We start from the raw sequence: 25,993 nt of genomic DNA on the forward strand, positions 1-25,993 counted from the left end.
GTCTTCCCTCTGGCTCCACCACGCTCTCTCATCTCTCCGACTCCGCCTTGGTCTGTCTTCTCTCTGGCTCCACCACGCTCTCTCATCTCTCCGACTCCGCCTTGGTCTGTCTTCTCTCTGGCTCCACCACGATCTCTCATCTCTCTGACTCCGCCTTGGTCCGTCTTCCCTCTGGCTCCACCACGCTCTCTCATCTCTCCGACTCCGCCTTGGTCTGTCTTCCCTCTGGCTCCACCACGATCTCTCATCTCTCTGACTCCACCTTGGTCCGTCTTCCCTCTGGCTCCACCACGCTCTCTCATCTCTCTGACTCCGCCTTGGTCCGTCTTCCCTCTGGCTCCACCACGCTCTCTCATCTCTCCGACTCCGCCTTGGTCTGTCTTCTCTCTGGCTCCACCACGCTCTCTCATCTCTCCGACTCCGCCTTGGTCCGTCTTCCCTCTGGCTCCACCACGCTCTCTCATCTCTCCGACTCCGCCTTGGTCTGTCTTCTCTCTGGCTCCACCACGCTCTCTCATCTCTCCGACTCCACCTTGGTCTGTCTTCTCTCTGGCTCCACCACGTTCTCTCATCTCTCCGACTCCACCTTGGTCTGTCTTCTCTCTGCTCCACCACGCTCTCTCATCTCTCCGACTCCGCCTTGTTCTGTCTTCTCTCTGGCTCCACCACGCTCTCTCATCTCTCCGACTCCGCCTTGGTCTGTCTTCTCTCTGGCTCCACCACGCTCTCTCATCTCTCCGACTCCGCCTTGGTCTGTCTTCTCTCTGGCTCCACCACGCTCTCTCATCTCTCTGACTCCACCTTGGTCTGTCTTCCCTCTGGCTCCACCACGCTCTCTCATCTCTCTGACTCCACCTTGGTCCGTCTTCCCTCTGGCTCCACCACGCTCTCTCATCTCTCTGACTCCGCCTTGGTCCGTCTTCCCTCTGGCTCCACCACGCTCTCTCATCTCCACCGACTCCACCTTGGTCTGTCTTCTCTCTGGCTCCACCACGCTCTCTCATCTCTCCGACTCCGCCTTGTTCTGTCTTCTCTCTGGCTCCACCACGCTCTCTCATCTCTCTGACTCCGCCTTGGTCTGTCTTCCCTCTGGCTCCACCACGATCTCTCATCTCTCTGACTCCACCTTGGTCCGTCTTCCCTCTGGCTCCACCACGCTCTCTCATCTCTCCGACTCCACCTTGGTCTGTCTTCTCTCTGCTCCACCACGCTCTCTCATCTCTCCGACTCCGCCTTGTTCTGTCTTCTCTCTGGCTCCACCACGCTCTCTCATCTCTCCGACTCCGCCTTGGTCTGTCTTCTCTCTGGCTCCACCACGCTCTCTCATCTCTCCGACTCCGCCTTGGTCTGTCTTCTCTCTGGCTCCACCACGCTCTCTCATCTCTCTGACTCCACCTTGGTCTGTCTTCCCTCTGGCTCCACCACGCTCTCTCATCTCTCTGACTCCACCTTGGTCCGTCTTCCCTCTGGCTCCACCACGCTCTCTCATCTCTCCGACTCCGCCTTGGTCTGTCTTCTCTCTGGCTCCACCACGCTCTCTCATCTCTCCGACTCCGCCTTGGTCCGTCTTCCCTCTGGCTCCACCACGCTCTCTCATCTCTCCGACTCCGCCTTGGTCTGTCTTCTCTCTGGCTCCACCACGCTCTCTCATCTCTCCGACTCCACCTTGGTCTGTCTTCTCTCTGGCTCCACCACGTTCTCTCATCTCTCCGACTCCACCTTGGTCTGTCTTCTCTCTGCTCCACCACTCTCTCTCATCTCTCCGACTCCGCCTTGTTCTGTCTTCTCTCTGGCTCCACCACGCTCTCTCATCTCTCCGACTCCGCCTTGGTCTGTCTTCTCTCTGGCTCCACCACGCTCTCTCATCTCTCCGACTCCGCCTTGGTCTGTCTTCTCTCTGGCTCCACCACGCTCTCTCATCTCTCTGACTCCACCTTGGTCTGTCTTCCCTCTGGCTCCACCACGCTCTCTCATCTCTCTGACTCCACCTTGGTCCGTCTTCCCTCTGGCTCCACCACGCTCTCTCATCTCTCCGACTCCGCCTTGGTCTGTCTTCTCTCTGGCTCCACCACGCTCTCTCATCTCTCCGACTCCGCCTTGGTCTGTCTTCTCTCTGGCTCCACCACGATCTCTCATCTCTCTGACTCCGCCTTGGTCCGTCTTCCCTCTGGCTCCACCACGCTCTCTCATCTCTCCGACTCCGCCTTGGTCTGTCTTCCCTCTGGCTCCACCACGATCTCTCATCTCTCTGACTCCACCTTGGTCCGTCTTCCCTCTGGCTCCACCACGCTCTCTCGTCTCTCTGACTCCGCCTTGGTCCGTCTTCCCTCTGGCTCCACCACGCTCTCTCATCTCTCCGACTCCGCCTTGGTCTGTCTTCTCTCTGGCTCCACCACGCTCTCTCATCTCTCTGACTCCGCCTTGGTCTCTCTTCTTTCTGGCTCCACTGTGGTCTTTTGGGCTTTAACTGAGCTTGGGCCCTCCACCCCTTCGACTCAACCAGGTTCCTCAATCCCTTCAGCTCCACCTCGGTCTTCCAAACACCAGCTCCAACTCTCCGGCTCTGCTTTGGTCCTCTGAGTTTACGACGTCACCCTGGTTCTCTATGTTCCTCTGGCCAATGGTCATGGTCAATGGTTCCTCAAGTTTGATTTCTTAATTTGTCGCTTATTGTCTATGCTAGTATGCTTAGCTGTTCCATTGTGGTGTTTTTCCAATGTTCCTGAGTTCCAGAGTGTTTTGTTTTTTAATAATTAAAGACCACTTTTTCAGTTAGATCCTCAATTCTTCCCTGCCTGCACATAACAGGTATTGTATGTATTTCTGTATTTGTTTTTACCCTTATGTTGTATATAATGCTGTATAATGATTAAAAATAAGATTGTTTTTGCAAAATCACACTCTTCACTTTTTAAACCATGTCACAATTCCTTATACCAGGGGTGTCCGAACCTGCTCCTAGAGGGCCACTATCCTGGGGTGCGTTTCCCGACAGCATCGTTAGCCAACTATGGTCGCAAGTTCCGTCGTTATCAGCATAGTTCAACAAGTCGGTGTTTCCCGAAACGAACATTCGCAAACAGCATCGCAGAGTTGTGTGGTTGGAGCGACAGATCTCGACCTGTGGTAAGAAGCAGAGTTTCTAGATTGCATGACATGTGGACTTAATAAATCCTTATCTTGAGCAAAATAAGCAAGCTGACATTCAGTACAACTGTGTCTTTTATTTAGAATACATACAAATGTCATTTACGTCTTTGAGTTTGTCAAGAGATTTAAAGCACCGTTTTTGAAGACTGCGCATGTGCGAATGTGCTTTACTAAGAACGAGCCTATGATTAAATCTGGAAATGTGTTTAAAGTTATTACTCCACCACGTGAGTGATGTCATAAACGAACTTGTTTGAACGACCACTTTGCGACAATATGGCTTTGGGAAACAGTCGTGACTAGCTAGTTGATTTCTTCAACGATGCATCTTACTATGATAGTGAAGCATCGAGTTTCGTCGTTGTAACGCACCCCTGCATAGTTTATAACCTGTGTTCACGCCATATCGTATTTACTGTAATTACAAGATGACGACCCGGGATGTTAACGTCTTCAGACTCTGAATTATGCGCTTTAATGACAACACTATTATAATGTATCACTGTATGATTTGAATAATAAAGAGACAAAATCACAATACAACAAGTATGCACATGCCTTATCACTACATTAAACTGTATTGTATGTCTTTAATTTTTATTCAGATTTTTCTTGCATTAAGACATTACAATAGTCAATCAGATATAAGTTCTTAACTATATTTCACTTCTCAAGGCGCTGACATTTTGAGTGTTTCTTGCAGCGGTCAAGTCAAAGCTCTTTTAGAAAATTCCCGAATTCTCACGTAATTCCGACATGGCGTGAACACACCCTTAAGCTCAAATCTTAATTAAATACAACTGAACCAGCTAAATCAACGTCTTCATGATTACTAGCAGAAGCTTCCAGAGCAGCTGGAGCAGGTTGGAGCTGAACTCTGCAGGACATTGGCCCCCCAGGAACAGTGTATTATTTAGTTGGCAAAGCCTATTTTTATTTGTCACATGCTGAGTGTACACTTTGTAGCCCTGCATGAGAAATTGGAGCAAATGTGTTGAGTTTGATACCTCAAGCTTCAAGGAAGAACTTTTGTCCTCCAGCAAAGTTACTGTTGGTCTGGATTTGTCGGTACGCATTCACTGTGATGAAACTCTGGGTTACTTGAAGTGTATTTAGTAAGACAGGGCTGTTCGCTTTGGGAAGCAAAACAAGGCTTCAAGTGTTCTGCTGTTAGCTTGAATTCACATGGTGGACATTCTCTGAGCTTCTCCCACTTCCACTGAGTTTGCACATAAAAGAGAACACGATAGATCTCAAATGTAAAGCTTTTCTGCATTTCCTCATCGTTTTTTAAGAGGCATAAATCTGCTAATTAGGTTGGCCTTAATTACGCTAACAGCACCATGTCAAGGGCTCCTGTCTCCGATTCCCTTTGATAGCCAGTCACTTAATACAGTGGCACCTAACTGACTTTGGAAGCACTTAAATGCCCTGTTGTAAGGATGCACTAGAGTAGATTGCATTTCAATCACAGAGAAGACATGTTAAGTTATTCATCAGCATTACAGCGAATCGCTCCGCACAAAGTAGGCTGCAATTGTTTCAAAGTACTGTGACTGATTCCAAAAGGGTTCATTCAGCTGAGGTCAATTACATAAAGACTGAATCATTGTTCGGAGGCGAAAACCTTTATGTGGTGGCTGGGCTCTAATGTGCATGAATAAATATGTATGCTCATGATTAGATGCTTTCATTTACATGATTGCAGCCAGTGCCTGCATCTAATACTGTACGTGCCAGATATAACACAAATGTGTTTCTGAGACACACTGTAACGTTCACTGTACATTAGTGTACGAAATAATTGTATGCAATTGTGATATCATGAATGTATTTTATTTTAATCCTTTTTTTTTTAGGATTTAAAAAGGTTTTTTTTTTTTTTTAAATGGCTATGTTTGCTTGTTTTCGCCCCAGAATAAAAAATGTAAAAGATAATTGCGACTTTTTATCTCACTATTCTGACATTTTATCTCAGAATTGCGTGATATGAAGTCGCGATTGCGAGTTATAAAGTCAGAATTGCGTGATATAAACTTGCAATTGTGAGAAATAAACCAGCAATTCTGACTTTTTCTCAGAATTGCGTGTTTACATCTCGCAATCCTGACTTTATAACTCGCAATTGTGTTATAAAGTCAGAATTGCGTGATATAAAGTCGCAATTGTGTTATAAACTCAGAATTGCGTGATATAAAGTCGCAATTGTGTTATAAAAATCAGAATGGCATTGTATAAACTCGCAAGATCACAAAAAGTCACAATTATCTTTTAAAATGTTTTATTCTGTGGCGGAAACAAGCTTCCATAAATGACTGCATATTAAAATGGAATATAGGAAAAAAATGACACTTCATCATTAATTGCAAAAAGAACGATTACGAATACAATGAAGGTTTGTAGAAGAATACCACGTTTATTATCTAACATCGTCTCAAATACTGCATTGCAAAACCATTTCCTCAGAACAGAGAGAGGCAATGAAGACATCCTCTGTCGTAAATGCCAAAACAATAGGAGAGCGGCAGAGAGAAGAGAAACAGACTTCAGAAGCAATGATGCAGAAGTCTTTGAAAGACAAACAGTGGCCTCTGTAAATCACCCCAGAGAAACAGTCTGCTTGACCCCGACATCAATCCACCACTTGTGAATGGCAAATGACCACCTCAGTAACACAAGCAGGTCTAGGAAAGATAACACTGGTCTGGAGACCCAAACAAAAACAAAAGGGTTATGTTATCGCCCTCTCATATCACGACAGCTTTGTGTGACTTACTGAGGGTGTCCCTAATTTATTCAGCAGTTGCCATCCATGAGAGACGAGCAGCCAGAAAAACATGAAGAGAGACCGAAATTTGCACATTTCCCTTATTTGAACCCTCAACCATCTGAGAGAGACATTGTTGTTGTTTTGGTGGCATACTTGACAGTATAACGCTCATTTTATTTAGAAAAAATGGCAATACCAATACTGATGTACTTTATTGTGTAAAATATTGATCTGTATAAATAATTGATAAAATATTCCAATTGAATAAGGTGGAACACCAGTAAAATAAAAATAGTGCAAAATACAAAGAACAAACAAACAAGCATTGTCATTATGGCTGTATGGCTGAATGATTGCATGCAGACATCACCGCAAGTCACAGAATCTTTATCTTCAGCAATATGACTTCTTTAGAGTAACAATAAGGTCAGATTGAATTTCTGGCTTCTCTCTGAACAGAAAGCTGGTCCACAGCAGCATGTAAACAGCCTTTCTTTCGATCTGTGGTTGACCCTGAGGTCAAACAGTAGTGACCCGACGGACTGTCTTCTTTGCTCCATTGCAGTCCAAGTTAGAAACATCTTCCTCGTTCTGACTTCGAGAGCTGAACATGACAATATCAGGAACCTGTTGAGAAACAATATTAGGAGAATGAACCTTTTTTTACTGACTAATGCAAAATACATTTTTTTAATAAAACTTGAAATTTACTTTGAAATGCTTGTTTTACACTGGAATATCAGCTCATTCATAAGTTCCCATTCATAAGAAGTTTTTATGTTAACACTTCATTGTGATGACATTCTGTTGACTTTGAGTAACTTTGCAACTACATGTCAACTAACTCTCATTAGAGTATCTCAGGAGACTCACTGTCTGCTTAATATCTGCCAACTCTTTATTGTGATGCTCCTTCAACAGACACTCTAATGACTCTAAGTAACTTTGCAACTGCATGTCAACTTATTCTACTAACCCTACCTGTCTCTACTACAGTCTACTAATACCCTAATTAATGAGAGTTAGTTGACATGTACAGTAGATGCAACGGTACTTATAATCAACAGAATGTGTTAAAGTGACCATCAAAATAAAAGTGAAACCGTTTTTATAAATCTAATTCTACCAAAATGTTGCATTTATTGAAATGTATCATTCCGAGATTGTGGCCCTCCAATGTCTATTATTGTCATGGCTTTGGTAGTTTCAGCCTGAGGTGAGAAAATATGATTTCTTTAAAGTTCAAAAGTAACCATTTAAAAAAAAAAATGCTTAAAAATTAAAAGGTTGTTTCTTGAAAATGACCCAGCATCCAACTAGCGTTAATCAGAAATATTTGCATTATGAATTAGGCCTATTTAAAGTCCCCGCTGTCAAACATTTTATCTCTCATCACTGATCACCAAAATGCGACATTTAGACATTTTTCCTTGAAATAAGTGTATGGCTACAAATACAAATACGTTTAGCTAACTACTGTAGGTGGTTAAAGTCCTCCTGTAGTCAATAATTTTATTCCTTAAAACTCATCTTTAATCACCAAAATTACATATTTAAATGTTTTTTCCTTGAAAATAAAATTCTTCATGCCTAAAATATCTTGAATGTAACTGTACACCATTGCCTCATTTAGTATACGCGGTTCTATGAATATGCAAATGAGCCCCGCCTCCACTCACTCACAGCGGCTCAGAGATCCACTTGTTGGCGATCACACTTTGATCTGATTGGTTACAAGGTAGTTTGTGACGTCAGAAACACCAGCGATTTCAAACCGTGTTTTTGAGACTGTCTTTGGTTCACTGCAGTTTTAAAGGTTGTATCAGTGATTTCAGGCCCAAAAAAGGCCCAAACATAAATGATCACATTCATCTAATCTTTCCTAACGATCCGCTAGCTGCCCGCCCCATAAGCAGGCCTTCAAAAAATGCGTCTCTGTAGGCAGCCTAGGCTCTGAGATTTGCACACAAAAACAATTGGGTTCACCAACCACTCAAAACCAAAATAAATAGTGTTCCAACCAATCACTGACAGGGGGCGGGTGTTGTGAGGTTTTGCGCTCGTGCACGGCTGAACGCGAAGTCGGAGCTGCTCCACGGTACGATAACAGAAAGCAAAAGTTATTTTCAAAAATAAAAAAGTATTATATAAAGCATTTACACAGTATTTAAATGTTTGTCTGAATATTCCTTCACGCAGTAATAGAGAGAGCAGCGTTTTCCCCAGGTGTGAGGCAGAAGACTTTACACCGAGGTGTCAGAAAACCCACTCGTTTTGAATAATGCAGAGGCTGTAATTCCCTCTCCTCTTACCCGTGACGGGCTGATGATGTTTATCGGGCTGTCAGCTCTATTCCTGGGGTCACTGTGTCCTGAACCTGCGGGGTGAAGACCAGTTGTGTGTGGGACTTTACTGCATAAAATCTCACAGACACAACTTACACTGCTCAATGTGCTCTTACTGCTGGACAGAAATACATATTAAACATGCTTGTTTTGTTATCCAGTAAAATAACTAAAGCAGTGTATATTTACATTTTAAGATAGTAAGACTTGTTCGATGATCTTTATAAGAAATCTTTGAACAAAAAGATATCTCTTTAAGAAAATGTAAAAATGAAGTGTATTTTTTCCCCTGGTAGATTGTTTTACATTTGTTTTAAGTTTGCTGTGAGGGATAGACATGCATCTCTTCAGTGGGTTGTACTGTTATTTAATGTGTTTTTGGATTGTTCTGCTGACGAAACACTGCAAAAATATCTTTCCGAGAAATTTCAGTAGACAAAAACCCCAGACAATATGAGCTGTGGAAAATGATAAGAGATCTAGGAGCTTTATACAGCTCTTTACAGAGGATGCCATTGAAAGGACGGTCTATTCCTCACAGCCTCGCTTTCATACCTGTCATGGCGCTGCTCTGAATAAGATCTATTATACTATTTTAAAGGTTCCTAATTTTCTCTCATCCAAGGTCACTTTCATTTTCCCATTTCAAAATATATTGCAGCATCACCTCTTTTCTCACAGTGTCTGAAATGGTTTGAACAAGGATTCGGTCTCTCTAAAAATCCTCCTTTCTGAGAGCCTACTCTGCTCTGATTGGTCTGATGGCCCAGTCTGTTGTGATTGGTCTACTCTGCTCTGATTGGTCAGATGGCCCAGTCTGTTGTGATTGGTCTACTCTGCTCTGATTGGTCAGATGGCCCAGTCTGTTGTGATTGGTCTACTCTGCTCTGATTGGTCAGATGGCCCAGTTTGTTGTGTTTGGTCTACTCTGCTCTGATTTGTCAGATGGCCCACTCTGTTGTGATTGGTCTGATGGCCCAGTCTGTTGTGATTGGTCTACTCTGCTCTGATTGGTCAGATGGCCCACTCTGTTGTGATTGGTCTACTCTGCTCTGATTGGTCAGATGGCCCACTCTGTTGTGATTGGTCTACTCTGCTCTGATTGGTCAGATGGCCCAGTCTGTTGTGATTGGTCTGGCATCAGTTTTACCCTATCAATTCGAGCCCGATTACTCATCCTTTGGAAGTGTGTGCAAAGTGGAAACCTGTGTCTTCTAATAACTCCATTTATCGCACACTTTGATCGTTGAAACTTTGAAGAAACTTTTACTCCCACAAACAGCTATTTAACCCTCTGGGGTCTGAGGTGTTTTTGGGGCCATTTGGATGTTCTGTGATGCCCTTACATTTGTGCTTTTTTCAGTTATTTATAAACATGTTAATGGCAAAGGTGTAAATTCACTCTATATAGCACAAACAGGGCTACCATAATCTGTGAGCAACTTGTATGTACATTGTTTGTATTTTTAAGAGAATATTGTTTATGCGTGGTTATTGAAAAAAATTAAAATGAAAGCTGCTGAAATAAGACCACAAAACAAATACTAAATATGTGTCCACAAGACTTTTGACAAATGGATGTTGACGCTTCGAGTTCTGGCTTCAAAATGATCTGAAAATCATCCTTCCTAATCATTCACATAAACCAATAGATTGTTTTAAATTGTGAAAAACATTTTTTTGTTTGCCAAGGCAATATGCAGATGGGCGGAACGGCCCAACCCCTATCATGAATATTAAGTGGTTCTCAGACAGTGACCCTACATAATAATGAGCCTTTCATTCAGGGGTGTCACACAAGAAATAATGCAAGGACAATATATATATATATATATATATATTGTCATTGCATTCTTTCTTGTATATATATAGCCTAAATATATATATATATATATATATATATATACACACACACACACACACATATATATATATATATATATATATATATATATATATATATATATATATATACAAACAATCAAAATATAAATGAAAGCCAAAAGCACATTTTTAGTCATACCTGGAAACAAATTCTAGTCAAATGCTATATGGGCCATTCTACAGAATCTTGAAAAGAAAATAGTCTTTTTCCATAAATGTCTTATAAAGTATTATTTTTTAAAGTAGACCAATACAATAAAAATAAACCAGTCGCATTTCAAAGTCGTTCGCGAAATGACCGCCAGGTGGCGCAAAGGGACATTTATCAAAACGTAAGTGGGGCTAATGTCAATTAACAGTAAGGATGAAATTCTACAAGTTATGGTAATTTGCAAATAAGCCTACAACAAACATTTATTTTTAAACAAATATTTTTAAATATGCAACATGCACGTTTAAACAACAAACAATACAATCTGAACCAGCGCTTCTGCTCCTGTATTGAGACATGCAGCGCGTTGCAGTTACGATCCGGGTTCCAGTGGCCTTAATACATTCACGGCTTTTTAAAATGTCACAAAGCGTTTTGAGATGGTTTTGAATGAAATATTGAAGTTTATAATTAGGGTATTTTGGCACACCACGCCGAGTGGCTATGCATTATTCTAAAATCTGGCTTTATTCTGGCATGTTGAATTAGAGTTTGACAAACGCGGCGGCGCGTTCATTTGAATTTATTTTTCTCATAACAGCTAAAAGAACTTACTGCGTAATTGTTGGTCATACAGATAAGATATCATCTTTTAAAACTGTAAAAGGTCTACTTTTATTCATGTAGGCTAAAGTAGGCCTACACTCACAGGCTAACGACAAAACGTTTTCTCGCTCATGACAAACAAACGTTTGGGCATTTCTCAGTGAGAAAATTCATAGCCGAGTGGTAGAACTTACGGTTCGATCATCAAGATGACACGGGTTCAAATCCCGAACAAACATGGTCTATTGTAAATTTTATATTTATTAATGCAGAGAGATTTGTGTAGCTCTAAAACTCTGGTACACCATACAGTTTTTTGCTTATATTTATAAAATAAAATTACCATGCATTTCCATTTTACACTAAGGAACAATAGTATCCAACAGAACGACTTTGCATCTGTACCAATCGTATGAGGCCAATCGTAATTTCAAAAGCAGTTCTGTAAAAAAAGTAATTTTATATATATAGCCAATATATATATATATATATTTTATTAGGCCTATTATTATTATTTTTTTGATTCCCTACAACCTAGAGTTTTTAAAAACATGGTTTTAAGTAAAGTGTGATTTGCCAGGGGGACGGGGATTTCCTTCTGGTCTAAACATCCCTGCTTCTGCTGAATTATTTGAATCCCCACACCCCTCCCTCCACAGTAATCAATGCTATAGGCTACTTCACCAATAGACCATATCAAATATAAAATAGAGATATGCAACAGAACAAGCACGTTTAAACAACGATAAACAATAAAATCAAAACCAGCGTTTCAGTTGTCCATAGTTCAAGTGGCCTTAATGCATGCACGGCTTTTCAAAATTTCACAAAGCGTTTTGAGATTATTTTGAATGAAATATTGAAGTTTATAATTAAGTGTTTTGGCAGACCACGCCGAGTGGCCCTATGCATTTTTCTAAAATCGGGTTTTATTCGAACTTTTGCTAACGACAAAAGTTTATCTGTCGTCTCTGTCTCCGGGAACTGCGCGTCACAAAAATGAACCGAAAGCCACTTCAGCTCAGTCACTATAAGAAATCGGCTCTGTCTAATGCCTTTAAATGTCTAAATATTCAGGCTAATAAATGTTATCTGATTATGTAATCCATATGAAAACGAGAGGTACAGAGGATCTACTCAAACATGTAGCCTATGTAAGCGCTTCCCAATGAGAAAATGACAAGGGTGAAAATCTCGCTCTAATGAAATGTAGCAGGCTAAATCGCCCTGAATTAAAATGTAAAAACAGATCAAATAATGTATTTGTCGAAATGTTGCGATATTGTTTCATTTAAGTTCATAATTATTCTATAGGCCTACATGTTATTTAATTTAGCAGCATTACCACGAAGCACCGTGGTTCGATATTTATTTGAATAATAAAAAAAATAATAAAAACTTAATTCACAAATTGCATGCCTGGTTGAAAGGATCCAAAGATCCCTGTAGAATTTAATATTAAGTTGAACATTTTGTTCATGACAACAAATGAACATGCGTTTTTTCAGATTATATTTAGTTTTGCTTGGAAAAAGCTGGCCCAAACCAGTTTTATTTCATCAATTATTGAAATAATGAAATATTTAGTAATAAACTTTTATGACAGAAAATTCACTAGGCTACATGTAACTTAAATCATTTAATTCCTTCATTATCAACACTGTCTAGAATAGCGATTTAAGTGTGAATTACGACTTCTCTTTGTGTTAAATCAGCCTCAGACTCCGATAGCCTGTGGGGGGTTGGGGGACAGTTCAGTGCTGTGCGCGCAGGACAATAGGCCTAGGTGTTAATGTTCCTCTTTCATATGGAGAGCGAGGGAGACTAAATAAACTTGTTAAAAAGAGATTCAGCGCGAGAGAGGCAAAGAAAAACGCATGTTTTAATTTAATTATGTTGCTTTGGACAATTTTCGTTTTGTAGGCCTACTGTTTTAATTGTTTAATGTCATTTATTTGGCAATACAAATTTAAAATGTCGCAAGAATAATATTAGCCTAGTGTTTCTTATTTTGCATCGCAAAAGAAATAAACTCTAAACCCGATGCAACCCTGTTTTAAATAAAAAAAAACACTTTATTTAAACCTTGAAATGTTCGAACTTGGTTTCAAACTTAAGTAATTTTAGTGTTCTTTTACATTACACAATAATTTAGCAGACTAAAGACGAGCTTCTTCATTTTCATTTTCTGATGCAATCGGCTGACAATCTTCCTTCATCAGTTTGTGTCCTTTGTGCAGCGGCTGCGGTTCTACTGGAATGTAGCAAATTTATGTTGTAATGATAATTAAACAAAACTCTTGACTTTAAATAAGTAAACAGTTATAAACAGTTAGCTATTTAAGCATCAAGAAGGTAAAATATAAACGCTGTTGGCCAACATCGGTTAACAACATGTATGCCACATTGAGATTCGATCTCGGGTCGATTGAAGCTCCCTGAAGCTCGTGTTGATGCGTTGATCACTGAGCCACCGTTTGTACGCTGTTAGAGTTAAAGTCTTATGCTTTTGTAAAGCTTCATTGATGTAGCCTAAATGTTTTTATTGCAATGTTTTATGTTTTCATTATTTATTCAATTTCATTTCAGTATTTCAGCCTAATTTCAGTATTGTGGTAATGAATTATTTTAACTACGTTTCACTTGTTGAATTCATCTGCTACCAGCTTTCAATCGCTCTGAATGAGCAGCAGATTACGCATTAGAGAGAATAAACGAACACTTTTCAGAGTCTATGATTGTAGCGCCTCTTAGCGGTAAAAGGTAGCAAATACACCCCACATTTTACCGCCGCGGTGGAACGGCTGATGTGGGCGTTGTCATGGCTTTCCTCTACATTTGCGTTTGAATAGCGCGCGTTCTCCGTGGGCGTGTCAGATTAACGCGTAATGAAGTGTAATGAGCTGGGGAAAAAAATTCTGACAGCACTCTCTTTTCATACAGATTACATAAACTGAGAATATTTGTTTTTTATATAAATTACTTCATTGAAAAGAAGAGAATTCAAGCTTCATAAAGAAAAATCTCTCGTGCCTGTGTGACAAGTATTTGCAGAGTTAGAGTTAATTTTTCGGACGCGTTTCAGAATGGACTGCACTGACAGAGAGAAGGCAAAACTCGCATCATGTTTATTTTTCTTCATTTGACAAAAAGCACAACACTTTGTTTTTATTGTGAGTATACAGAAAAATAATATACACTAAACAGGATCGACTGATGTATAACACTTACATGTAAGATTAAAATCAACAGAGTATTTTGAGTCTCTTTTGCACTGATAAGAAAAAAAGTCTGCCTATCGCGCCGGCGCGATAGCCGACCCCAGGGGGTTAACACACCACATAAAAAGGTAATATCCGAAAAAGAGTAAGAGGGGCACTTAAACTATAATAAGCCTGAATCACTAGAACCATTTTACCTATTCCTACAAAACAGATATATTTACACAGTAAGCAAAATTGCACAAAATATTGGTAATGTTTTAACACTAAGTGCAAAAAGCCATTATTGAAACAAAGGCCTTTTTCACTTTTTTTGTTAGTGTATATTTGATATCCTATAAATTGTGTTTCTTTTTAGTTTAATTCAGTGAAAATATATTAAATAAAGCAGGAATTACACCCCATATAATTTTGTTTAACACATCAGGGTATTCTGTTGATTCTGTATTTTGGTGCTATTACTTGTTACGTCTTCAGCGTTGTATCCTGGGTTCACTTTTCCTCTGGTTTCATCAGCAACGGACCTCCTCTCACTGCTTAAATTGACAGTCCATGAAGAGGAGCTGGAAAGAAAAATGCAATACAATAAACAGTTGTTCTTACATACAACACAAGAGTCAGTGGCTATGTTCAGAATGAAACGCCAGAGTAGAGGTCTTCAGGGAACTAGAACCAGAAGAACTGATGAGAACTGACCTGAGCTGAACTCACTTCATATTTGATGATCTTTAAATTGAACTGAATTGAATCAACACTGAACTGACCTCAGCTGAACAATGGCTCTACTTCGCGGTTATTCGTGTTTATCACCGGAAAGCTGTTTGTATCTGTATTGTATAAAGCACTGTATAAATGAAGGTGATGACTTGATATGACAAGAAATATGTATGCAATAGTATGCAATACTGAGCAAAATCAGTTTCTCTCTGCATAGCAGTGTCTGGAATTTATGGAAAACGCTGTATTTCTCTTCAATATTTCGATTTGTTTCAAGGCTGTTGTTTTAATGGCTTTAAAATGTGTAATAGTGCTGCTGTGATAAGTCAATCACATGTTTTTTTTCACGTATGTGTGTGCAATGAATGTCAAAAATGAGCATCAAGCTATCTCTACAGCATATATAGTGATATGATCATGAAACATTACTGTTTTAGTGTTAGCATTTTAAAACTGGGAAAAGTATATGTTCAAAAAGATTAAGACTTCCGTCACTTATTGATAATTTTCCTTCTTATGTACAGTATGTTATGTGTACAGCATTGGTGCAGAAGAGAAAATACTCAAAATGTAATGTACAAAAACAACTCTTACCTCTCTTACAAGTCTTACCTGAATTTATTTTCAGAGCTCAATTCTGTAAAATAAGAAAAAGAAAACTGGTCACACTTTAACTCCTAATTATGCTTATTAATAGTTAGTAAGGTAGTTGTTAAGTTTAGGTATTGGGAAGGATTAAGGGATGTAGAATATGGTCACGCAAAATAAGGAATATGTGCTTTTTAAGTACTAATAAAAAGCCAAAATCCTAGTAATATGCATGCTAATAAGCAACTAGCTATTAGTGAGAGTTGGACCCTGAACTAAAGTGTTAGCAGAATAACATATTTCTGGTTCTAGCCTCGGGCAGTCCTGGTAGCAAGCCTGAATAGCATGACATCTTAATAGTTGCATGGTGCAACAAGAGGATAAGAGACTGTAACAAATTTGAGATCCACTGTCCACCGTATACTACAATAACAAATATATAAAACAAAAATGTATGGCAACAAGTAAAAAATAAATGGGATTTTACAGGTCAAAATATGGTTTAGACTTAAACTCATCTGAAATATCATGCTATATAGTCTTAGGGGCTGTTTACACGACACCGTTTTCAACTAAAAACATAATGTTTTTTTATGTGTTTTTGCTGTTTATTTACACGACAACGGCGTTTTTGGGGCCTGGAAACGCAAACTTTTGAAAACAGGTTTTAAAGTGCGAGTTTTTGAAACCTGCACAGTTATTGGCTCCGTGTAAATCACAAACACATGAATTTGTGAAAATGGTGACGTCATGCACATGTGTGTCACGTGTTAAGTCTTTAGCAGCGTAACGTTAGTGTTTCTTTACAAAGTAACATCGCCAACTACTGGCCTGGCAGCAGAATACAGCATTTTTTATAATTTTCGCAGATCCTATGACAGGGATTGTTTTGACAACGTTGTCGTCTGTACTTTTCTGTATTTAGTACATTGTTGCCGTGTAAATGTGCCCTTAGAAATGTTATATAACACCCTACAAAATATAGCCTACTCAAAACATTGTTTTTAATATTGTATTAAATATTTTCATATTGAGTGTTTTAGTAGTGAAACATGCTCATTCCCATTTAGAAATCTGTCAGTATTCTTAATGAATATGTAATACCTTATGTACAGTTGGTACAGATAAAAAAATTGAACTATAAAAAGTTTGAAAGACATTTTAAAGTACAGAGAGCGTGCTGTAACTTATTTTCAATTCACAGGTCTTAGTAGAATATCTCTCTAAATTAACCACTGATAATGTGTGCTTTGACAAATAATGAGCAAAGAAAGATAAAAAGAAAGAACATTTCGAACAATGACATTGTTAATAGGTTTTCCATCTTAAACGGTTTATCCATTTTCCTAAATGATGTGTAAGCACTTTGTATGGCAGGTGAGTGGTGCAGTAAAACCTTTAAACTGCCCTTTACTGCTGACAGCTCAATCTACTACAATGTGTCCTTGCCTTTGCTCCGATTTACGGCGAGCACTGCTAACTTCTCTCTTCATTGGTTTAATAACTTGCAGGAGAGATTTAAAGGGAACTTTTAGGAGAAATGTAAAATGGATTTGCTTACTTGTCCGTTTTCTTCTATAGCACAAGATGAGGATGAGCGCTGCCAGCAGAATGATCGTACACACCGACACGATCACGGCGATCACAACTGTGTGGTCCTGTGTAGTTTGCGGTGGCACTGCAAAAACACATTTGTACGTTTATGGCCACTTCATTTATATGCACAAACTGACCCAATGCATTTATTCAGTATTTTATAGCTATAAGGAGAAGACGTTATATGCAGCCGATACCCACTGTCACTTATATCATATAAACTGTCACTTATATCATATAACGGTCAACGTGATTTTGTCAAGTAAGACATTTTCCTGGGTCAACATATTTTATTGATCCTGGTACAACAATCCAAAAACATATAGGGCCCTATCTTGCACTCGGCGCAAATGACTTTGTACACTGACGCATGTATCATTCCTATTTTGCACCCGCCCAAAGCGGACTTTTCCCTCCACAGACACACGTCGGTTAACTAAGAAATACACTTGCGCTCTCCGGGGCGGTTCAGCGCAAAGAGGAGGCGTGTTCCGGCGCAAACTTTCCCTCATGCTATTTTGCTGTTCTATAAAACAATTGCGCCATTGACCAGAAAAAACCTAGTCTAAAGTCAGTGGCGCGTTGCGCGTTGTTCATTATGCTATTTTAAGCGCGCATGCTTGGCCATAATCAATGTAGCGTGTGCACAACGCGCATACACTTTGATTCTCTCATCTAAGCAGCAGTTTTCATTTTTGCAAATCATACATTATTACGATAGATAGATAGATAGATAGATAGATAGATAGATAGATAGATAGATAGATAGATAGATAGATAGATAGATAGATAGATAGATAGATAGATAGATAGATAGATAGATAGACAATTTATTATAAAAGCATACATGTAGCTTACACATTTACCCAAATTATCATACGCCTGTTTAACAGAAGTTAATTTGGGTGGGTTTCTCCATCCCCAAAGTCACTTCTCTGTGTTTTACGGCCCTGACGAGAACGTTGCTCTCCTCGGCTGTGAACCGCTCCTGGCGCGCGCCTGGCAAATCCGCCGTTATAATAGGAATCCGCTTTAGAACAAGCGCGCCTGCTCTTAAAGGGAATGTGAGATGACGCTCTGATTGGTTTATTTCACGTTAGGCCCAAACCACACCTATGAATAATGAAGCTACTTCAGACCAACCCCTTTTAGATTTGCGCCTGGCGCAAGAGGCATTTATCCCGCCGGGAAAATAGCAACAGCGCCGGGATCCGCCCACAAAGTTACTTGCGCTTTGCGCTTTGACACTTGCGTTTCAGATCGTTAAAATAGGGCCCATATAGTCCTAACCTTATCCCTAGCCCTAAACCTAACCCTACCCATAAGTTATCCCTGAAATTAGAGGGAAATGATAGTGAATAACACTGATGTAGAAGCACATAGCGCCTAAACTTGACATAAACTGTAAACTTGTCCCTCAAATCTGATTGGTTGAATGGGATGTTGATCCAGAAACATGTTCACCATCATATAACACATGCAGTATATCTACAATAAGATTAAATTAAATCAAGTGAAAAAAAATCTAAACAAAAGAAACTTTTTCAAAACTTTTTATTATTTTCATATTGATATATCATCCACCTGTCCTACTTTATATTGTCTGTAACTACTATGTACTAACATTTAAATTAACAATTTGATACAATGCATTTATTGTGTAGCCTACATACATGTTTTACACTGTACTTAGCCTATATTTAAAAATACCTGCTTATAGTTACAGCTGTAATTAATTTCCGCAGTTACTTCAATAATTACGCTGTTGACCCTTCCCTCACACCTTAACCCACCCTCTTAACCCACCCATACCACCACACCTGTGCCGAACCTCACCCGTATCCCGCCTCAACAGCAGCACGAGGGTTTTGCAATACAACATGCAAGAGACAATAAGTGCATTGTACCTAAACAAAGTGATGGATATGAATGCGCATTGGTTTGTTTGCAGGAGGAGCTCATTGATGTCCGATCACTCGTACCTACAGTCAGCTGGACGCTGCTGGTTTGCTGGGCTAAAGCTGCAGACACAGACGCCACACACTCCACTGCGCCGCTCGCCTCTGCTCTCATCTCCAGCACACTGGTGGAGGTGAACAAGCCGCTGGGGTCCTGAAGACTGCTGGTGTTGTAGTCGCCTCTGTCCACAGCCGTGGCGTTGACCACCCAGGACACCGAAGGCTTCGGGTACCAGCCGAGCGCTTGGCAATGGAAGGTGACAAGCATTCCTTCTTGAACTGACAGGTCACCCTCCAAAATCCTGACAGTTCCTTTTTCTAGATTTAAAACGAGACGTTTTGAGTTAAGCGTCCTCAAAAAGTTGAGATGTCTCGAAAAGTATTATCTCATCACAATTGTTAATAACATATATTCATTTCATTGCATTAATTGACAAAACATACACACGCACATCAGCAAAAGTCTGTAAAAATAGGGTCCACTGTTTATATGAAGGTATTTTCTGTATTGATTTCACATCGATTTTTTTTTCAGTTTTACACGTATTTTGAATTAAGCTGTGCTTTGTGTTTTTAGGTTAAAGGAAGATTTATTTTACAGTATACATGTTACATGTAGTTACTATAGTAATAACTATAAATTACGCATAATTACATGCAACTGACCCTAAACCAAACCCTAACCCTAATAAGTACATTTCATGTAGTTACTTAATATTACTCAGTACTTAAATTTATAATTACAGTGTAACAAAGACACCTTAAAATAAACACTAAAACCTGTTTTATCATTTAACCCTTTCAGGTGGCGGCCATATTGGATTTAGGGAATTTGGGGGGTCTTGATATACCCAATCAGAAATGTAAGTATTCCTATGGGTTTCCCTTGGTCAAAAAAGGTAAAATAGACATCAAGTTTGTATCTCATCTGGCTCAAAAGCTATAGCCGAATCCCTTTCAGGCGGCGGCCATATTGGATTTGGCCGCCATCTTGGTCTCAGGGACCATCGCCATGGCTAAATCATTTCAGTATGCCCTCAGCTACATCTGTGCCAAATTTGGTGCTTGTAGATGAATTTGCGCAAACAATGGGGTGTAAGGCCCCATACTACAGCCCAAAATGCTTTTTTGGACAGCGGCCATATTGGAATTGGAGGATCAAGGGGTCCAGATATACTGGGTCATAAATATAGACATTCCTATGTGTTTCCCGTGATCAATTAAGCTGAAAAACATATCAAGTTTGTATTTGTAACTCCTGTGGTTCAAAAGTTATAACCGGAACCCTTTTCAGACAGCGGCCATATTGGATTTGGCCGCCATCTTGGCCCCGAGGGTCCTGTCTCCGGCGCCCTAGCTAAATCATTTCAGTATGATGTGAGCTACATCTGTGCCAAATTTGGCGCTTTTAGATGAATTTGGGCGAAAATGTGCTTAAGGCCCCCAACTATAAGGATTTCAAGGCAAAAAAGACATGTGAACCAAGACCTGAAGTGGATGATTTTATTACCGTAAAACTTCAAATAGTAGCCCGGGCTTTTATTTTCCCAAATCGTCGAACTGCACCGGCTTGTATTTGAGACAGGCGTCTATATGAGACAGGCCTTTATAATTTAGTGTTGAGATGTTGTTCATTGAGTGTATAGGCCTGTCTCTAATCTCTAAAAATCTCCAAATGCTCCACGTGAAACTGCGGTCTTCCGACCTTTTACTATCGCGTCAATTGATTTTGATTAATATGCGCGAGGGAGATAGAGCAAGACAGCGCTCGTGTTGTTTGAAGACGTGAGAGTGTGTGCGCGCGCGCGGCCGGGGCGCTCTCTCTCTCTCTCGTAACGCGCCCTGTCAAGCGCAGCAGTCATTCTATTTTACATCACTCACCGATCAAAAAAGGCTTTGGAGGGACAAAAATTTACTTTGGCGGCCGCCAAAAAGCGGCCAATCTGACGGTTTTAGAGGATTGAATACAACCCGAAACTAAAAAACAGACCCGGCCTCTATTTGAGACCGGCCTTTATTTACCCAAACCTGCAGCCACACCAGGCGTGTAAAAGAGACAGGCGTCTATTTGGGACTGGGCTATTATTTGAAGTTTTACGGTATACTAAAAGGCTGTAGCTAACAAGTATAAACTACCAATCAGACGACAGAAGGCATAGTAGATTGTGTCTAACAGGTTTTTTTAGCAAAGTTTTGATCATGTTGATAATTTAGATGCCTTAGAAATTTGCATGTCCAATATTATATAGTCTAAAACGGTTCAAACCTAACAAAATACGTTTTGTGAAATGTTTTGCTTGAAAAGAATGCATGTGCTTTTTCTTTTAAATGAATGTCACTCGGTTTTCTATTTGATCAAATATTGCGAAGACGTTTATACATTTTAAGTGTGACTTAGGAGTTTAAATACCTTTCGAGGCCACTTTATATGTGTTTCTCTTCCACTTTCCACAATTTTTAAATGATTGATGGTTCATAATTGAGTTGATGTGACTGGTAAATGTGTGACAGCTAAATTGTCTCTTTTAAAAGAACACATTATGGGCTTTTTATTCCTCCTGCAAAAGAGAAACAAAAGGTAAAGCAGTGAATTGTTATAGACAGCTGGGTAATTAGTTAAAACTTTCTCTTTCTCTTAGTGAACTGCATGGCCACAGCAATTCATTTGTAAAGGTTTCACTGAGTAAGGCTAGTGATTGTCTTATACTGTACCTAATAATAATTCATGTCATGGACCTTAGAGACTTTGTTAATATATATGTATATGTATATATATATATATATATATATATGGCCCTTTAACTAACACACAATGTGATTATGGTTAAAAAGTGATTGCTGTTATAATGAAAAAACATAGTTTTAAAATTAGATTCAAACACAAGATTTTTACATGTTTGAATGATACAAAAGCAAACTCATTACTAGGATGTTTTGGCTGGTTGACAGGGCATTTCTAAGGTTCTTGTGGGGTATTTGCCACATCGCTAGGGCGTTGCTAGGGTGTTCTGGGCAATTGCTAGGTGGTCCTATAACCAAAAGAGCTCACCACCAACCAGGCAACAAAGTATGATCATAATAGCAATAAGTTATGTGATTTGAGGTATCAGTACTTTAAAACTACACGTTCAAATCTTAAAAAGAATCAAATGTCTGTAATCGTTTAACAATTATGTAATATTTATTTTGTTTGCCATAAGACACAGCAGTTTTCTGAATGTAAGAATATAAAAAGCACCATAAAATGATCATAAACACAATCAATTTTAATATTGCGCTGTACTTCAAATGTTCAGAATCCGTGTGAGGAACAGAGCCATTCAGAACTGAAAAGTCAACATCAGTAACCGGTGGCCGGTAACATTTTTATGAATTCTAACAATATAATGTGTGAGAACATGAATGTGAACAAACGTGAATGACGTTTGGAACAGTTGACATGCCAGCGCTGCATCATCACGAAAGTTTAAGCCTTGCCAACTTAAATATTCAAGTTCAAGACATGAAAGGGAACTAAATTCATTACTCGCACGCTGTGAGGGAAGTTTAAACAGAGAGCCCGCAAATACTAAATTGAGTTCTCTTTCACATCTTCTTGCGCTTGAACGGACAAATTCACAAAAAAAATGTGTACAAAAAATGCCCATGTCTGCGAGTATCCTAGTAAACATAGTCAGTTACGTCTTAAATGAACGTAAACAGTTGAGAAAGAAAACACATGTGTACAGAATGCATCAGTATATTGGATCAGTCTTAAAGTGACAGCAGCCTAATATAAACAGCTGCTGTCTGCATTTTTAATGTTAACAAATACTCACTGCTCTTGACTGAATAACTTTTGAAACTTTAATATGGATTCATCTTTGTTGAATTATACATTTGATTAGCCTACTTTATTAAATTTCTGTTCCTGAATTGTGAATTTTCACTGGTATCTAAAATGTTGGTGTCATAACTGCCTGTTCCCTTTCAAACGTGAATCTCAACGCTGCGCTTGATTTAAGCGCTATGGGAAAACGTCTTCTGATGACATCATCTTCAGAGGTTATTTAAGCCAAATTCGGCCATTTTTGCCACACATGTTCACAACTGGTCAAACGAATATGTTTTTAAATCAAGCGCAGCATCTCGTTCCCGCTTTTTCGGGGAACAGGGCTACAGGCAAGTAACCCAAGTCGTCTTTGCGTCTTTATGGCCAGTAAAAAAAACTATTTATGGCCGGTAAACTTTCTTAAGTCAAAAAGTTCGTTTTAGGCCCAAACAGTGACACCAGGCTGATCAGACAGTCACATCCATAGCACAAAAAAACAGTGTGTGAGTTATGTGTCAGTAAGTTATACTGAAATGAAATCATTATCAAGTTCAAATTACAGACTGAATATTTTAATAATGTATTTTTTTGCTGATAACAATAAGAGTTACATAAATATCTAGCGCTGAGTCTGTGTCTTGACTTGACTGTGTAATTTGAAAGCAGAGCCATTCATCCCGTGTCAACTGGGTGATTTTTTTTTTCCAGCAGGAGGGCCAGGCAGGGAAAATTACTGTCTATGAGACAGCGTTTAATCTGGAAGAAGTATGGCTGGCCATGCCTCTAATGAAAAGCTTTGTGAGCAATCCTGAGTCCGAAAGCCTGACACACGTTTAGCCCTTCCTGATTTACGTCCTAAGCCTGATTCTCTTGCCAAGCTAATCTGTAGAGGAAAGTCATAACGAAAGTGAATATGAATAAGAGATGGGCTACGTCCCATTTCACATACAATCCATCCTAAATAGTATTCAGGATTAGAATTAATGTGTCCCAGTATTATGTCCTAGGACTCATAGGACTTGTGTGAATGATAAAAACGCCAAAAAATATCCCATACTTAGCTACATTGAAGGAGAACCCAAACTAGGGACGAGAATATCATAGAGACTTGAGGGAGGGCTCTTTTGATTTGGACAACCGACAACTCCCTGAGCCCTCTAGCAACATGCTAAAAAACCCACAGAACACCTTAGCAACACTCTGGCAACCACCCACAATGCCTGCAACATACGCAAAAAATGGCTTATATTTTTTTAATAATTAAAATATAAAAAAATATCATGCCTGTGGACTAATTTCTTTAAATTGAATATATGCTGCTTCTTGCACTTATCGCAACACTTTCAAAGTGAATTGATTGGCGCTAAAAGCACATTCAGTTTTATCTGAAACAGATAAACGTGAATATGAAAACATAGGTTGTTGTATCATGGCGGTAAAAGGTTGATGCTTTATCGTGTTATGAATAACGTACAGCTGAACATTAGTGTTAATGTTTCTTTTTATCATGACTCATACCTACAGTATAAGATTAGTATGTCAGAAAAGCCATACAAATGGAGCTGGTTACGTGATGCAAACACAAAAATGTATTAACACACTATGGTAAAATCGTTTTGAGGTCATAACAGGTTACAACTCAAAAAAAAAAAAAAAAAAAAAAAAAGTTTTTTTACTAAGAAATTTACAGTGAAATTAATGCATGCTGGGTCATTTTCTTACGAATTACTGTTAATCAACAGCAAAATGATGCTGACATCACATTAATTTACTGCTCTTGTTTTACTGTGAATTAACATGATAAAATTGTCTTTAACCATGATCCCACTTTAAGAAATTATATTGTTTAGTACTGTAATTGTCACCATAATGACGATCAGTGTTCCATTGGCTTGGGATCTTGAACATTGTATATTCATATTTACATTTCTGATCTAGCCAAGTCAGAAATGTGACAAATGAAAACATTTGTTAAAACAATGACAAGCTAGAATATAAAACAAGCGAATTGGCTGATTTTAAGGTAGTCCAAGTGAACTATTATTAACGTTATTTCAGCATAAAGATTTACCAATATCTTAATTCAAATTCATAAGGGATATTTATCAATATTAAAGCAGCTGCTGAGATTTAGCTTTGAAGGGTGTGACATCATCTTGCAACCCAATTTGTTTTTCTTCCATCTCCTAATGATGCACAGACATCAATACTCAACATTCAAAACACAACAATGGTGACACTAACAAATAATAATATTAAAAAGACAAATTCTGAACGTTACAAAATAAACAAACAACACAAACTGCTAAATGTGAACCAAAGATACGTTCAGCAGCACAGATAAAACCAACAAGAATCAAGAAACTCCACAACATAATCTATTCAGTATGTTGTAGATTTTACAAGCAATTTCCAAGAGTGCCGTTAGATACAAGAGAAGTCCTACTGTGGAATTACTGTGAAAGTAATGCAATTATTAACCTGGAATATACAATCATTTCAAGATACTGAATACAAACTTAACTATTTTACAAGGTGGCGATTTCAGAAAACATTCATAAGTAAAATTCCCATAATGTTTGCAAAATTATAAAATTGAAGGTTAGCAAATCGTTCGTTGAACAAAGCAGGGAAGGTATACTTCAAAAGTTACCACATAAAAACATAGTATACTATGTTCACAAATGGTACTTTTTGGCCTTTTTTCACTTGGCGTCCCCATCAGTATAAAAGTCAATACAGTAATTGAAGGCAAAAACAATGACGATTGTGAATCTCTGCAAACATGCCCAATCACACGTGGGCCGGTCTGTTTGTCTTGATGAGAAACCGCTATTGCGTTTAGTCCAGCACATGCAAATGAATGGGAGCCTTTTGTAATAAAAGAAGTGAAGAGGATTTGTGGTTCCCTGAAGATTTGTGGGCGCCCTTCAACTGTACGTCTGACCCAGTGTATCACAAATCACTGCGAGAGATGCTGACTGCTAACTGAAAATGAATGCCAAGATGCCCAATTAATTCCAAAGCACTGTTAGTCACAGACTTGCCCCACATCCACATGGAACGGCTCTATTAAACACACACGACTGTTAATAGGGACATATACCAAGCCAAATTTGTGATCTTAGTGATGAATGGGATTACTCCATAATGGGTCTCAGGTCATTTCTTTGGCTTTTAGCTGAGCTGTGGTTTA

The 25,993-nt window shown here is 39.3% G+C and overlaps 2 protein-coding genes across 2 annotated transcripts in view; both read right to left on the minus strand.

Moving 5' to 3' along the window:
- Window positions 1–1,701: 1,701 nt before the first annotated feature.
- Window positions 1,702–2,406, minus strand: LOC130076513 (uncharacterized protein DR_0269-like). The gene has a single exon (XM_056241623.1). It carries the CDS (start codon window positions 2,404–2,406, stop codon window positions 1,702–1,704), a length of 705 nt encoding a protein of 234 aa, XP_056097598.1.
- Window positions 2,407–5,542: 3,136 nt separating this feature from the next.
- igsf5b (immunoglobulin superfamily, member 5b) overlaps window positions 5,543–25,993 on the minus strand; it is a 28,077-nt gene continuing 7,626 nt past the window's right edge. The window contains exons 4-9 of the mRNA XM_056241640.1: window positions 19,011–19,304; window positions 16,994–17,110; window positions 15,457–15,481; window positions 14,590–14,690; window positions 8,233–8,297; window positions 5,543–6,547 (exon numbers count right to left, since the gene is read on the minus strand). Coding sequence (XP_056097615.1) covers window positions 6,440–6,547; window positions 8,233–8,297; window positions 14,590–14,690; window positions 15,457–15,481; window positions 16,994–17,110; window positions 19,011–19,304 — 710 coding nt within the window. The 3' untranslated portion in view covers window positions 5,543–6,439. The remainder of the gene's footprint in view (window positions 6,548–8,232; window positions 8,298–14,589; window positions 14,691–15,456; window positions 15,482–16,993; window positions 17,111–19,010; window positions 19,305–25,993) is intronic.

The sequence above is a fragment of the Rhinichthys klamathensis genome, unplaced genomic scaffold (assembly GCF_029890125.1).
Source record: "Rhinichthys klamathensis goyatoka isolate OS25496 unplaced genomic scaffold, OSU_Roscu_1.1 h1tg000657l_1, whole genome shotgun sequence".
NCBI classification, from domain to species: Eukaryota; Metazoa; Chordata; class Actinopteri; order Cypriniformes; family Leuciscidae; genus Rhinichthys; species Rhinichthys klamathensis.